General features: G+C 40.1%; 1 protein-coding gene across 2 annotated transcripts in view; it reads right to left on the bottom strand.

Annotated features, from left to right (window-relative positions):
• The window catches only part of PFKFB1 (6-phosphofructo-2-kinase/fructose-2,6-biphosphatase 1), a 185919-nt gene that overhangs the window by 116123 nt on the left and 54001 nt on the right, over window positions 1–15795 (bottom strand). Inside the window, exon 3 of one of the 2 annotated variants that reach the window (XM_049872606.1) lies at window positions 10335–10430. The exons of the other annotated variant lie outside the window; for it this stretch is intronic. Coding sequence (XP_049728563.1) covers window positions 10335–10430 — 96 coding nt within the window. The remainder of the gene's footprint in view (window positions 1–10334; window positions 10431–15795) is intronic. 2 annotated transcript variants of the gene reach the window in all.

Below are 15795 nucleotides of genomic sequence, written 5' to 3'. Positions count from 1 at the left end.
AAGAAAACTACAAAGCTCTACTACAAGAAATTGAAAAGGACATACTTAAGTGGAAAAACATACCTTGCTCATGGATAGGAAGACTTAACATAGTAAAAATATCTATTCTACCAAAAGCCATCTATACACACAATGCACTTCCGATCCAAATTCCAATGTCATTTTTTAATGTGATGGAGAAACAAATCACCAACTTCATATGGAAGGGGAAGAAGCCTCAGATAAGTAAAGCATTACTGAAAACGAAGAAGAAAGTGGGAGGCCTCACTCTACCTGATTTTAGAACCTACTATACAGTCACAGTAGTCAAAACAGCCTGGTACTGGTACAACAACAGGCACATAGACCAGTGGAACAGAATTGAGAACCCAGATATAAATCCATCCACATATGAGCAGCTGATATTTGACAAAGGCCCAGTGTCAGTTAATTGGAGAAAAGATAGTCTTTTTAACAAATGGTGCTGGCAGAACTGGATATCCATTTGCAAAAAAGTGAAACCGGACCCATACCTCACACCATGCACAAAAACGAACTCCAAGTGGATCAAAGACCTAAACATAAAGACTAAAACGTTAAAGATAATGGAAGAAAAAATAGGGAGAACGTTAGGAGCCCTAATACAAGGCATAAACAGAATACAAAACATTACCAAAAATGATGAAGAGAAACCCGATAACTGGGAGCTCCTAAAAATCAAACACCTATGCTCATCTAAAGACTTCACCAAAAGAGTAAAAAGACCACCTACAGACTGGGAAAGAATTTTCAGCTATGACATCTCAGACCAGCGCCTGATCTCTAAAATCTATATGATTCTGTCAAAACTCAACCACAGAAAGACAAACAACCCCATCAAGAAGTGGGCAAAGGATATGAACACGCACTTCACTAAAGAAGATATTCAGGCAGCTAACAGATACATGAGAAAATGCTCTCGATCATTAGCCATTAGAGAAATGCAAATTAAAACTATGATGAGATTCCATCTCACTCCAACAAGGCTGGCATTAATCCAAAAAATACAAAATAATAAATATTGGAGATTGGAACACTTATACACTGCTGGTGGGAAGGCAAAATGGTACCACCACTTTGGAAATCTATCTGGCGTTTTCTTAACAAGTTAGAAATAGAACTACCATACAACCCAGAAATCCCACTCCTCGGAATATACCCTAGAGAAATAAGAGCCTTCACACAAACAGATGTATGCACACCCATGTTTATTGCAGCTCTGTTTACAATAGCAAAAAGCTGGAAGCAACCAACGTGTTCATCAACGGATGAATGGTTAAATAAATTATGGTATATTCACACAATGGAATATTACACATCGATAAAGAACAGTGACGAATCTGTGAAACATTTCATAACATGGAGGAACCTGGAAGGCATTATGCTGAGCGAAATTAGTCAGAGGCAAAGGGACAAATATTGTATAAGACCACTATTATAAGATCCTGAGAAATAGTATAAACTGAGAAGAACACATACTTTTGTGGTTATGAGGGGGGGAGGGAGGGAGGGTGGGAGAAGGTTATTTACGGATTGGTTAGTAGATAAGATATACTTTAGGTGAAGGGAAGGACAATAGTCAATACACGGAAGGTCAGCTCAACTGGAATGGACCAAAAGCAAAGAAGTTTCTGGGATAAACTGAATGCTTCAAAGGTCAGTGGAGCAAGGGCAGGGGTTTGGGGACTATGGCTTAAGGGGACTTCTAAGTCAAGTGGCAAAATAATTCTATTATGAAAACATTCTGCATCTTACTTTGAAATGTGGCGTCTGGGGTCTTAAATGCTAACAAGCAGCCATCTAAGATGCATCAATTGGTCTCAACCCACCTGGATCAAAGGAGAATGAAGAACACCAAGGTCACACAATAACTATGAGCCCAAGAAACAGAAAGGGCCACATGAACCAGAGACTTACATCATCCTGAGGTCAGCAGAACTAGATGGTGTCCGGCCACAACCGATGACTGCCCTGACAGGGAGCACAACAGAGAACCCCTGAAGGAGCAGGAGATCAGTGGGATGCAGACCCCAAATTCTCACAAAAAGACCATACTTAATGGTCTGACTGAGACTAGGGGAATCCCGGCGGGCATGGTCCCCAAACCTTCTGTTGGCACAGGACAGGAACCATTCCCGAAGAGAACTCATCAGACATGAAAGGGACTGGACAGTGGGTAGGAGAGAGATGCTGCTGAAGAGTGAGCTAATTATGTCAGGTGGACACTTGAGACTGTGTTGGCACCTCCTGTCTGGAGGGGGATGGGAGGATAGGGAGATTTGGAAGCTGGCAAAATTGTCACGAAAGGAGAGACTGGAAAGGCTGACTCATTAGGGGAGAGCAAGTGGGAGTACAGAGTAAGGCGTATATAAACTTATATGTGACAGTCTGACTTGATTTGTAAACGTTCGCTTGAAGCTCAATAAAAGTTAAAAAAAAAAAAAAAAGACCAGACTTAATGCTCTGACTGAGACTAGAGGATTCCCGGCGGTCATGGTCCCCAGACCTTCTGTTGGCCAAGGACAGGAACCATTCCTGAAGAGAACTCATCAGACATGGAGGGACTGGACAATGGGTTGGAGAGAGATGCTGACGAAGAGTGAGCTACTTGTATCAGGTGGACACTTGAGGCTGTGTTGGCACCTCCTGTCTGGAGGGGAGATAGGAGAGTAGAGAGGGTTAGAAACTGGCAAAATTGTCATGAAAGGAGGGACTGCAAGGGCTGACTCATTAGGGTGAGAGTAAGTGGGAGTATGGAGTAAGGTGTATATAAGCTTATATGTGACAGACTGACTTGATTTGTAAACGTTCACTTAAAGCTCAGTAAAAATTATTTTAAAAAAGGAATGCATAATGATCAGAGACAACCAAATAAAAAAAGCAAAATTAAACAACCAAATCTACAATCAAGATACAAAGCAAATAACTACTGTATGTCCCGAAGACAGCAGGCAATATCAAAACATATAAAAAACGAGGGCAGGATGGTTCCAGTAGGTATCCAAAATAAAACACCAAATGACTGAACAGTAGAAGAAAAGGAACTAGAACTACATGACAGGGAATTCAGATCTCTAAGATTGAGAATGATCCAAGAGTTGAAGCAAAAAGCAGACAAAAATGAGGAAAAAAGAGACAAATTTATGGAAAAGTCATACAAATTCAAGGAAACCACAGACAAAGAAATGGAAGAATTCAGGAAAATAATACAGGAAGAAAATGCCAAAATATAAATGCAAATAGAAATCACACACACACACACACAAAAACAACAATTAGAAATCCAAAAGATAAACAGCAAGATTTCAGAAACGGACATTATCATAAAAGGGCTGAGGAACAGATGTAAAATGATTGAAGAGAGGATAAGCAAAGCTGAAGACAAATACTTGGGTACAACTCTGAGAAAAAATCAGAGACAACAACGAACAGAAATGAAGAAACCCTGAAAACTATATGAGATACAATCAAAAGCCAACATTTTTGAGTGATTGGAATTCCAGAACAGGGAGAGAAAATGTAAAACACAGAGAGGATCACTGAAGAATTACTGACAGAAAACTTCCCTAATATCATGAATGATGAAAAACTGACCACTGAAGAAGCTCAGTGAACCCCTTATAGGATAGAACCCAAAAGAAAAACACCAAGGCATATCATAATCTCACTCGCCAAAACCATAGACAAAGAAAAAATCCTGAAAGCGGATCAAGAAAAACAAAAATTCACATACAGAAGAGAAACAATAAGACTAAGCTCTGATTATTTGACAGGGACCATGCAGGCAAGAAGGCAATATGATGACATATATAAAACCTTGAAAGAAAAAAATTGCCAATCAAGACTAGTATATCCTGCAAAATTTTCATTCAAATACGATGGTGAAATTAGGGCATTTCCAGATAAACAGAAATTAAAGGACTGTAAAAACCCAACCAAACTTACAAGAATTATTAAAGGGAGTCCTTCAGTCTGAGAAAAAACATCAGACCATAGCCTGAATCCAGGATGCAAGATTGTACCAGCCAGATACCAATGTAGGAAATGAACTCTCAAGGACTACCCAAAACCAAAAGAATTGCAACAGGGAACCAGGGAAGTTAATCTGTAAATGACATCAGAACAATAAAAGAGGGAATAAGCGGTGTAAGTACAGAACTTTCTAATGGAGAGGAAAGCAAAGCGATTCCAAGTAATAATAGACTGGTTCAAACCTAGGAAGATAAGGGTAAATTTCAAGGTAACCACAATGAAGTTAACAAACCTACTCATCAAAATAAAGAAAAACAGTCTCAATAAAAACAAAATCTACAAAAACAAAAGAAATGAAAAGGAACTCAGCAAAGGAGAGTAAGAGGAACAAAGAAAAGTTAGCACCCCCAAAAAAGCACTACAAAATGACAGCAATAAACTCACACTGGTCAATAATTACACTGAATGTAAATGGCCTAAATGCACCCATAAAGAGACAGAAAATGACAGAATGGATACAAAAAGAGGATCCATCAATACGCTGTCTACAAAAGACACACCTTAGAGACAAAGATGTAAATGCATTAAAAATCAAAAGATGGAAAAAATATATCAAGGAAATAACTATCGAAAAAGAGCAGGAGTGGCAATACTGGTTTCAAATAAAAGAGACTTTAAAACAAAATCCAGCACAGAAGACAAAGACAGGCAGTATATAATGATAAAAGGGATGATCCATCATGAAGATAAACATCTACACACCCAATGACAGGGCTCCAAAATACATAAACTCTAACAGCACTGAAAAGAGAAATTGACACTTACACAATAATAGTAGGACACTTGAACACACCACTCTCAGTAAAAGACAGAACATCTATAAAGAAATTCAACAGAGCTACAGAAGAGCTAAAGAGCACAGCCAACTTGACCTAATAGACATATATAGAATACTCCACTCAACAGCTGCAGAGTACACATTCTTTTCCAAAGCACCACAGAATGTTCTCCAAAATAGACCACATCTTAGGCCACGCAGCAACCCTCAACAAGATTCAAAACGCTGACATAATACAAAGTATCTTCTCTGACCACAACACCATCAAAGTAGAAATTAACAATAGGAAGAGTAAAGAAAAAAAATCAATTATATGGAAACTGAATAACACCTTGCTTAAAAACCACTGCGTAATAGAAGAAATCCCCCATGTGTCTGTCAGTTTGTTGTACTGTGCGTGTTGCTGTGATGCTGGAAGCTATGCCGCTGGTATTCAGAAACCAGCAGGGTTACCCATGGAGGACAGGTTTCAGCTGAGCTTCCAGCTAATACAGACTAGGAAGAAGGACCCGACAGTCTACTTCTGAAAAGAATCAGCCAGTGAAAACCGTATGAATATCAGTGGAACATTGTCTGAAATAGTGCCAGAGATGAGCCCCCCAGGTTGTAAGACACTCAAAAGATGGTTGAGGAAGAGCTGCCTCCTCAAAGTAGAGTCGGCCTTAATGACATGGACGGAGGAAAGCTTTCGGGACCTTCATTTGCTGATATGGCACGACTCAAAATGAGAAGGAAAGTTGCAAACATCAATTAATAATAGGAACCTGGGTTGTAGGAAGTATGAATCTAAGAAGATTGGAAATCATCAAAAATGAAATGGAACACACAAACACAGATATTCTAAGCATTAGTTAGCTGAAATGGACTGGTGTTAGCCATTTTGAAGTGGACAATCACATAGTCTACTATGCTGGGAATGACAACTTGAAGAGGAATGGTGTTACATGCATTGCCAAAAAGAACATTTCAAGATCTATCGTGAAGTACAACGCTGTCAGTGATAGGATGATATCCACATGTCTACAAGTAAGATCAGCTAATACGACTATTATTCAAATTTACGCACCAACCACTAAGGCCGAAGATTAAGAAATTGAAGATTTTTATCAGCTTCTGCAGTCTGAAATTGATTGAAAATGCAATCAGATTGCATTGATAATTACTGGTGATTGGAATGCAGAAGTTGGAAACAAAGAAGAAGGATTGGTACTTGGAAAATATGGCCTTGGTGATAGAAGCAATGCCAGAGATCAAATGACACAATTTTGCAAGATCAGTGACTTCTTCATTGCGAATACCTTTTTTCACCAACATAAATGGCAACTATACACATGGACATCCGGAGATGGAATACATAGGAATTATATCGACTCCATCTGTGGAAAAAGATGACGGAAAAGCTCAATATGATCAGTCAGAAAAAGGCCAGGGGCTGACTATGGAACAGACCGTCAATTGCTCATATGCAAGTTCAAGTTGAAACTGAAGAAAATTAGAGTAAGTCCACGACAGGCAAAGTATGACCTTGAGTGTATCCCACCTGAATTTAGAGACCATCGCAAGAATAGATTTGATGTGTTAACACTAATGACAAAAGACATTATGAGTTGTGGAATGACATCAAGGACATCATACATGAAGAAAGCAAGAAGTCATTGAAAAGACAGGAAAGAAAGAAAAGACTAAGATGGATGTCAGAGGAGACTCTGAAACTTGCTCTTGAACGTCAAGCAGCTAAAGCAAAAGGAAGAAATGATGTAAAAGAACTGAACAGAAAATTTCAAAGTGCAGCTTGAGAAGACAAAGTAAAGTATCATAATGACATAGGCAAAGGGCTGGATATAGAAAACCAAAAGAGAAGAACATGCTCCGCATTTCTCAAGCTGAAAGAATTGAAGAAAAAATTCAAGCCTTGAGTTGCAATAGTGAAGGAGTTTATGGTGAAAATATTAAATGACACATGAAGCATCAAAAGAAGACGGAAGGAATACACAGAACCATTATACCAAAAATAATTAGTTGATGTTTAACCATTTCAAGAGGTAGCATATGATCAGGAACCAATGGCACTGAAGGAAGAAATCCAAGCTTCTCTGAAGGCATTGACAAAAAACAAAGCTCCAGGAATTAACGGAGTATCAATTGAGATGTTTCAACAAACAGTTGCAGCGGTGAAAGTGCTCACTTACCTATGACAAGAAATTTGGAAGACAATTACCTGGTCAATTGACTGGAAGAGATCCATATTTATGCCTATTCACAAGAAAAATGATCCAACCGAATGTGGAAATTATCAAACAGTATCATTAATATCACAAGCAAGGAAAATGTTGCTGAAAATCATTCAAAAGTGACTACAGCAGTATACTGACAAGGAACTGCCAGAAATTTAGGCCCGATTCAGAAGAGGATGTCGAACCAAGAATATCATTGATGATGTCAGATGGATCCTGACTGAAAGCAAAGAATACCAGAAGGATGTTTAACCTGTGTTTTATTGACTATGCAAAGGCATTTGACTGTGTGGATCATACAAATTATGGATAACATTGCAAAGAACGGGAATTCCAGAACACCTAATTGTGCTCTTGAGGAGGCAATTGTTTGCAAAGAACTAGGAGTACTGAGTGGTTTAAAGTAAGGAAAGGTGAGTGTCAGGGTTGTATCCTTTCACCAAACCCATTCAATCTGTATCCTGAGCAAATAATCTGAGAAGCTGAACTACATGAAGGAGAACAGGGCATCAGGATTGGAGGAAGACTCAATAGCAACCTGCATTACGCAGATGATATAACCTTGCTTGCTGAAATTGAAGAGGGCTTGAAGCACTTACTGATGAAGATCAAAGACTACAGCCTTCAGAATGGATTACACCTCAACATGATGAAAACAAAAAATCCTCACAACTGGACAAATAAACCACAATATGATAAATGGGGAAAATAGTGAAGTTGTCAAGGATTTCATTTTACTTGGATCCACCATCAACGTCCATGGAAGCAGAATTGAAGAAATCAAAAGACATCGCACTGGACAAATCTGCTGCAAAGGGCCTCTTTAAAGTTTTGAAAAGCAAAGATGTCACCTTGGAGACTTAGGTACACCTAACCCAAGCCATGGTATTTTCAATTGTATCGTAGTCATGTGAAAGCTAGACAATGAAAACTGGATGAAGAATTGACACCTTTGAATTGTGGTGTTGGTGAATAATATTGAATATACCACGGACTGCCTAAAGAACGAACAAATCTGTCCTGGAAGATGTACATACAGAATCCTCATTTGAAGCAAGGACGGCAAGACTGCATCTTACATAATTTGGATGTGTTGTCAGCAGGGATCAGTCCCTGGAGAAAGACATCATGCTTGATAACGTACAGAGTCAGCGGAAAAGAGGAAGACCCTCAACGAGATGGATTGACACAGTGGCTGCAACAATGGGCTCAAGCATAATAATGATTGTAAGGATGGCACAGGACTGGGAAGTGTTTCATTCTGTGGTACATAGGGTCGCTATGAGTCAGAACTGACTCAATGGCACCTAACAACAAAAGAAGAAATCGGAGATGGAGTTAAAAAATTTCTAGAATCAAATGAGAATGAAAACACATCATACCAAAACCTTTGAGACACAGCAAAGGCAGTGCTTAGTGGTCAATTTATAGCAATAGATGCACACGTCAAAAAAGAAGAAAGGGCAAAATCAAAACATTACCTGCACAACTTGAACAAACAGAAAGAGAACAGCAAAAGAGGCCCACAGCCACCAGAAGAAAGGAAATAATAAAGATCAAAGCAGAAACAAACGAAATAGGGAATAGAAAAATAATACAAAGAATCAACAAAACCAAAAGTTGGTTCTTTGAAAGGATCAACAAAATCAACAAAGTGACAAAAGAAAAACAGGAAAGGATGCAAATAACCCAAATAAAGAAATGAAATAGGGGATGTTGTAACAGACCCAACTGATATAAAAAGGATCATAACAGAACATTATGAAAAACTATACTCCAACAAATTTGAAAACCTAGAGGAAATGGACAAATTTCTAGAGACACATTACCTTTACAAACTAACACAAAATGATGTTGAAAATCTGAACAGATCCATAACAACAGAAGAGATTGAAAATGTAATGAAAAAAAAAAACTCCCAACAACAAAAAAAGCCCTGGCCTAGATGGCTTCACTGGAGAATTCTACTAAACATTCAGAGAAGAGCTTATGCCAGTGCTGTTCAAACTATTTCAAAACATAGAAAAGGAAACAATACTTCCGAATTCATTCTATGAAGCTAGCATAACTCTGATACCAAAACCAGGCAAAGGCACCACAAAAAAAAAGAAAGAAAATTACAGACCAATATCTCTCATGAATATAAAAAATTCACGAATATAGAGTGCAAAAATTCTCAACAAAATTCTAGTCAATAGAATTCAGCATCATATCAAAAAAATAATACATCATGACCATGTAGGATTCATGCCAGGTATGCAAGGATGGTTCAACAATACAAAATCAATCAGTGTAATCCACCACATAAATAAAAGGAAAGAAAAGAATCATGTGATCATCTCAATTGACACAGAAAAGGTATTTGACAAAACCCAACACCCATTCCTGATATAAATTCTCAATATAGGTATAGAAGGAAAATTTCTCAACATAATAAAAGCCTTCTATGCAAAACCAATGGCCAACATCATTCTTAATGGAGAGAGGCTGAAATCATCACCCCTGAGAACAGGAACAATACAAGGATGCGCTTTATCACCACTCCTATTTCACATTGTGTTGGAAGTCCCAGCTAGAAACATAAGACAAGAAACAGAAATAAAGGCACCCAAATTGGTGATGAAGAAGTTAAATTCTCCCTATTTGCGGATGATATGATACTATACATAGAAAACCCAAAAGGCTCAAAGAGAAAACTACTGGAACTAACAGAAAGATTAAGCAGAGTAGCAGGATATAAGATAAATGTACAAAAATCAGTTGGATTCCTATACACCAATAAACAGAATGATGAAAAGGAAATCAGGAAAATAATACCATTTACAACAGTCCCTAAAAAAATACAAAAAATTTGGGAAAAAATCTAACCAGGGATGTAAAAGACTTATATAAAGAAAGCTACAAAACACTACTGCAAGAAAACAAGAGAGATCTAAGTAAATGGAAAAACATATCATGTTCATGGATAGGTAGACTCAACGTTGTGAAAATGACAATTCTACCCAAAGCGATTTACAAATACAATGCAATAACAATTGAATATCAACAACATTCTTTAAAGTGATTGAAAAAGTAATCATTAACTTTATATGGAAAAGGAAGAAGTGCTGGATAAGTAAAATGCTATTGAAGAAGAATAAAATAGGACTCGCACTACCTGACTTCAGAATCTACTATACAGCTACGGTAGTCAAAACAGCCTGGTACTGGTAAAATGACAGACATATTGACCAATCGAACAGACTTGAGAATCCAGATGTAAATCCACCCACCTATGGTCACCTGATCTTCAAAGAGGGCCCAAAGTCCATTAAATGGGGAAAAGACAGTCTTTTTAACAAATGGTGCTGACAAAACTGGATGTCCACCTGCAAAAAAAAAAAAAAAGAAAGAAACAAAACCTGTACCTCACACCATATACAAAAGCTAACGCAAAATGGATCAAAGCCAAAAACTATGATGTTCACAGAAGAAAAAACAGGATCAACGCTAGAGGTCCTAATACACAGCATTAACAGGATAGAAACCACAACCAACAACACAAAAGCTCCAGAGGATAAGCTAGATAACTGTATCTTCTAAAAATTAAACACTTATGCTCATCAAAAGCCTTCACCGAAAGAGTAAAAAGAGAACCTACAGACTGGGGGAAAAAATCAGACAAAGGTCTAAACTCTAAAATCTACAAGAAAATCCAACACCTCTATAACAAAAACAAATAATCCAATTAGAAAATAGGCAAAGGAAATGAACAGACACTTCACCAAAGAAGACATTAAAGGGCCTACAGACACATGAGAAAATGCTCACAATCTCTAGACATTAGAGAAATGCAAATCAAAACCACAATAAGACACCATCTTACCCCGGCATTACTGGCACGAATGAATAAAACAGGAAATAACAAATGTTGGAGAGGCTGCAGTGAGATCAGAACTCTTATACACTGCTGGTGGGAATGCAAAATGATACAACCATTTTGCAAAACGTATGGCACTTCCTTAAAAAGCTAGAAATAGAAATACCATATGGTCCAGCAATCCTACTACTAGGAATATATCCTAGAGAAATTAGAGTCATCACACGAATAGACATATAAACACCCATGTTTGTTGCAGCATTGTTCACAATAGCAAAAAGATGGCAACAACCTAGGTGCCCATCAACAGATGAATGGATAAACTGTCGTACATACACACAATGGAGTATTATGCAATGATAAAGAACAATGATGAATCTGTGAAGCATCTCATAACATGGGTGAATCTGGAGGGCATTATACTGAGTGAAATAAGTCAGTCACAAAAGGACCAAAATTGTATGAGACCACTACTGTAAAAACTCATGAAAAGGTTTACATACAAAAAGAAACAATCTTTGATGGTTATGAGGGAGGGGAGGGGTGGGGATGTAAAAACACTTAAATGAACAATAGATAAGCAGAAACTTTGGTGACGGGTAAGACCATTCACAATACTGAGGAAGCCAGCACAACCTGTAGAAGGCAAGGTCAAGGTAGCTCCACAGACACATCTAAACTCTCTGAGAGACCAAATTGCTGGGCTGAGGGCTGTGGCAACCATGGTCTAGGGGAACATCTAGCTCAATTGGCATAACATAGTTTATAAAGAAAATGTTCTACAGTCTGCTTTGGTGTGTGGCATCTGGGGTCTTAAAAGCCTGCGAGCAGCCATCTAGGATACACCACTGGTCTCACCCCTTCAGGAGCAAGGAGTAATGAAGGGAACTAAAGATACAAGGGAAAGATTAGTCCAAAGGACTAATGGACCATATCTACCCTATCTACTGAGTCCAGTACAACTAGGTGGTACCCGGCTACCACCACTGACTGCTCTGACAGGGATTACAATACAAGTTCCTGCACAGAGCTGGAGAAAAATGTAGAACAAAATCCTAACTCCAAAAGAAAGACCAGATTTGCTGGCCTGACAGAGACTGGAGAAACCCTGAGAGTATGGCCCCCGAACACACTATCAGCTCAGTAATGAGGCCACTCCTGAGGTTCACCCTTCAGCCAAAGATTGAACAGGCCCATGGAATAAAACAAGACTAAAGGGGCACACTAGCCCTGGGGCAGGGACTGGAAGGCAGGAGGGAACAGGAAAGCTGGTAATAGGGAACCCAAGGTTGAGAAGGGAGACTGTTGACATGTCATGGGGTTGTTAACCAATGTCATAGAGAAACTTGTTTGTTCTGTATACTTTCATCTAAAGTACAATTTTAAAAAAAGGAAAAAAAAAAGAATTCATCAAAAAAGTAAACAGAGGGCTTCCGGCCAAGACGGCTGACTAGGTAGACGCTACCTCGGATCCCTCTTGCAACAAAGACTCAGAAAAACAAGTGAATCGATCACATACATGACAATCTACGAACCCTGACCAACAAACACAGATTTAAAGAGTTGACCTGAGTGACAGAGATGGAGAATGAACAACTACAGGGAAGCAGCGACTGTTTTCGGAGCCTGGAGCCAGCGTCCCTCTCAGGTAACCTTGGCGCCGGGCTTAGGACTGGGTGCAGGGGAGCTGAACACAACATCCTGTGACGGCGCAAACATGGGGTGCAGGCCTACCCCCCTGAACTGACCTCGGGAGGGGACCCAGCCGGTCAGCGCGGGGGGTGCTGCGATGCGGCTAGTGGGAGGAGAAGTCGCCGGGAGGCAGCGATTCGTTTTGGAGCCGGGAGTGCAGTGTCCCAGCCGGGAAACCTTGGCGCGGGGCTTTGGACTGGGCAGAGGGGAGCTGAGCACCACATCCTGTGATGGTGCAAACATGGGGCGCAGCCCTACACCCCTGAACTGACCCTGGGAGGGGGCCCAGCCGGTCCGCGGGGGCGGCGGGGCGCCGCGGCTGGCGGGAGGAGAAGTCCCTGGGAGGCAGCGACTGGTTTTGGAGCCGGGAGAGCAGCGTCCCAGGTAGGGAACCTTGGCACCGGGATTTGGACTGGGCACACGGGAGCTGAGCACCACATCCTGTGATGGTGCAAACACAGGGCGCAGCCCTACACCCCTGAACTGACACTGGGAGGGGGCCCAGCCGGTCTGCGCTGGCGGCGCAGTGACGCCGCTGGCAGGAGAAGAAGTCCCTGGGAGGCAGCAACCGTTTTTGGAGCCGGGAGTGCAGCATCCCAGCCGGGAAACCTTGACGCTGGGCTTTGGACTGGAAGCAGAGGAACTGACCGCGGCTTCTGCGGGCCTCTCGGGGGCAATCTCTACCCAGCCAGCACACATAGGCGACACGCCCCTCGGGAATCTCAGACAAAATAGTCATCCCAAGCAAGATAAGGAACTTTGTCTATATTCCGGGGTGCTACTCTCTCCTGTTTTTCTGAAACCTCCCCTCCGCTTCCCAGGCAGCTTCATTAACATTGGAATTTCCTGAGCCAGAGGGAGAACTGCTCCGTGGATTTTCTTTTCCCTTTTTATTTTTTTTTGGTCTTTTCCTAACCCATACTTCCGGCCTCAGAGAAGCAACCACAAAAAACCCAGGGACCAAAAATCCTTCCCTAATTTTTGACTAAAAACACAGAACCGGCTCCGGCCAAGCATATGTGATCCACAGTCTCCAGCTTTCATCCCTACAGGGAACAAGGTGGCTATTATAATGCAAAGGCATTTCTGATAGGAATCTGACAACATTTTCTTTTAGTGGATCTACTGGAAACACAAGTTTCCCAGGTCTGATATCTCTGCGTATTCAACAGAGGCCTCACTGACCCACAACAGGGAACCGAGGGCTGAAGCTCCCCCCAGACCAACTACCCTCCTGCCTTAGGGGTCTAAGGAGGGTGACACCTACCAATCTGTAGAGGTACTTGCATTGGAGGCCTAAAGTACAGCTGCAGAGCCCACCCACCAAGGCGCTTTAGGAATACAGACACACATACCTCACTGACACTTGGGGTAGCCTGTCAGCATCCTGCCCCGCTTGGAGTGTGAACCCCAGCTACTACTAGAATCTGGTGCACACAACTATGACCACTGCTTCTCAAGGTGGATAGGTGATAGGCTGCATCACACACTTCATGACCCAAAATCAGATTCTACTCAAGAATAGTGAATGGACCCAGGCATATATATCTGGTAACAACCACCAAACCACCTGGTAATAGGTCATAAGTAAGTCAAGGGCTACAACAATCAAGACAGCACAATCTAGTAGCCCATCTATGTATATTGAGAGAAAACAAAACAAGATAAGACTCAGTGAGCAATTATACAATAAATCACTACAATATCTTAGTGATGGCTCGGAGGCAGCAGTCGATATCAAACCACATAAAGAAGCAGACCATGACAGCTTCTACAACCCCCCAAACAAAAGAATCAAAATCTTTCCCAAATGAAGATACAATCCTGGAATTATCAGATACAGAATATAAAAAACTAATTTACAGAATGCTTCAAGACATCAGGGATGACCTCAGAAATGAAATAAGGCAATCTTCAGAAAAAGCCAAGGAACACACTGATAAAGCAGTTGAAAAACTCAAAAAGATTATTCAAGAACATAGTGGAAAAATTAGTAAGTTGCAAGAATCCATAGAGAGACAGCATTCAGAAATCCAAAAGATTAACAATAAAATTACAGAATTAGACAACGCAATAGGAAGTCAGAGGAGCAGACTCGAGAAATTTGAATGTAGACTGGGAGATCTGGAGGACCAGGGAATTAACACCAACATAGCTGAAAAAAATCAGATAAAACAATTTTAAAAAATGAAGAAACCCTAAGAATCATGTGGGACTCTATCAAGAAGAATAACTTGCGTGTGATTGGAGTCCCAGAACAGGGAGGGAGGACAGAAAACACAGAGAGAATAGTTGAAGATCTGCTGACAGAAAACTTCCCTGACATCACGAAAGATGAAAGGATATCTATCCAAGATGCTCATCGAACCCCATTTAAGATTGATCCAAAAAGAAAAACACCAAGACATATTATCATCAAACTTGCCAAAACCAAAGATAAAGAGAAAATTTTAAAACCAGCCAGAGATAAAAGAAAGGTCTCCTTCAAGGGAGACTCAATAAGCATAAGTTCAGACTACTCAGCAGAAACCATGCAGGCAAGAAGGCAATAGGATGACATATATAGAGCACTGAAGGAGAAAAACTGCCAGCCAAGGATCATAGATCCAGCAAAACTCTCTCTCAAATATGAAGGCGAAATTAAGATATTTACAGATAAACACAAGCTTAGAGAATTTGCAAAAACCAAACCAAAGCTACAAGAAATACTAAAGGAAATTGTTTGGTCAGAAAACCAATAATATCAGATACCAGCACAACACAAGGTCACAGAACACATCATCCTGATATCAACTCAAATAGGGAAATCACAAAAACAAATTAAGATTAATTTAAAAAAATGCTCAAAACAGGGAATGATTGAAGTCAATATGTAAAAGAACAAAATAATCAAAAAGGACTAAATACAGGTGGCATAGAACTGCCATATGAAGAGGGATACAAGGCGATATAGGACAATACAAGTTAGGTTTTTACTTAGAAAAATAGGGGTAAATATTAAGGTAACCACAAAGAGGTATAACAACTCCATAACTCAATATAAAAACCAAGAAAAACGTAACGACTCAGCAAACATAAAGTCAAATACTATGAAAATGAGGACCACACAATTTACAAAGAAAAACCTCTCAGCACAAAAAAGGAAGTGGAAAAATGAAATTGTCAACAACACACATAAAAAG

Source organism: Elephas maximus, chromosome X (genome assembly GCF_024166365.1).
Source record: "Elephas maximus indicus isolate mEleMax1 chromosome X, mEleMax1 primary haplotype, whole genome shotgun sequence".
Taxonomy (NCBI): Eukaryota; Metazoa; Chordata; class Mammalia; order Proboscidea; family Elephantidae; genus Elephas; species Elephas maximus.
The sequence above is the reverse complement of the archived record's forward strand: the minus strand, read 5'-3'. Positions and strand labels throughout refer to the sequence as shown.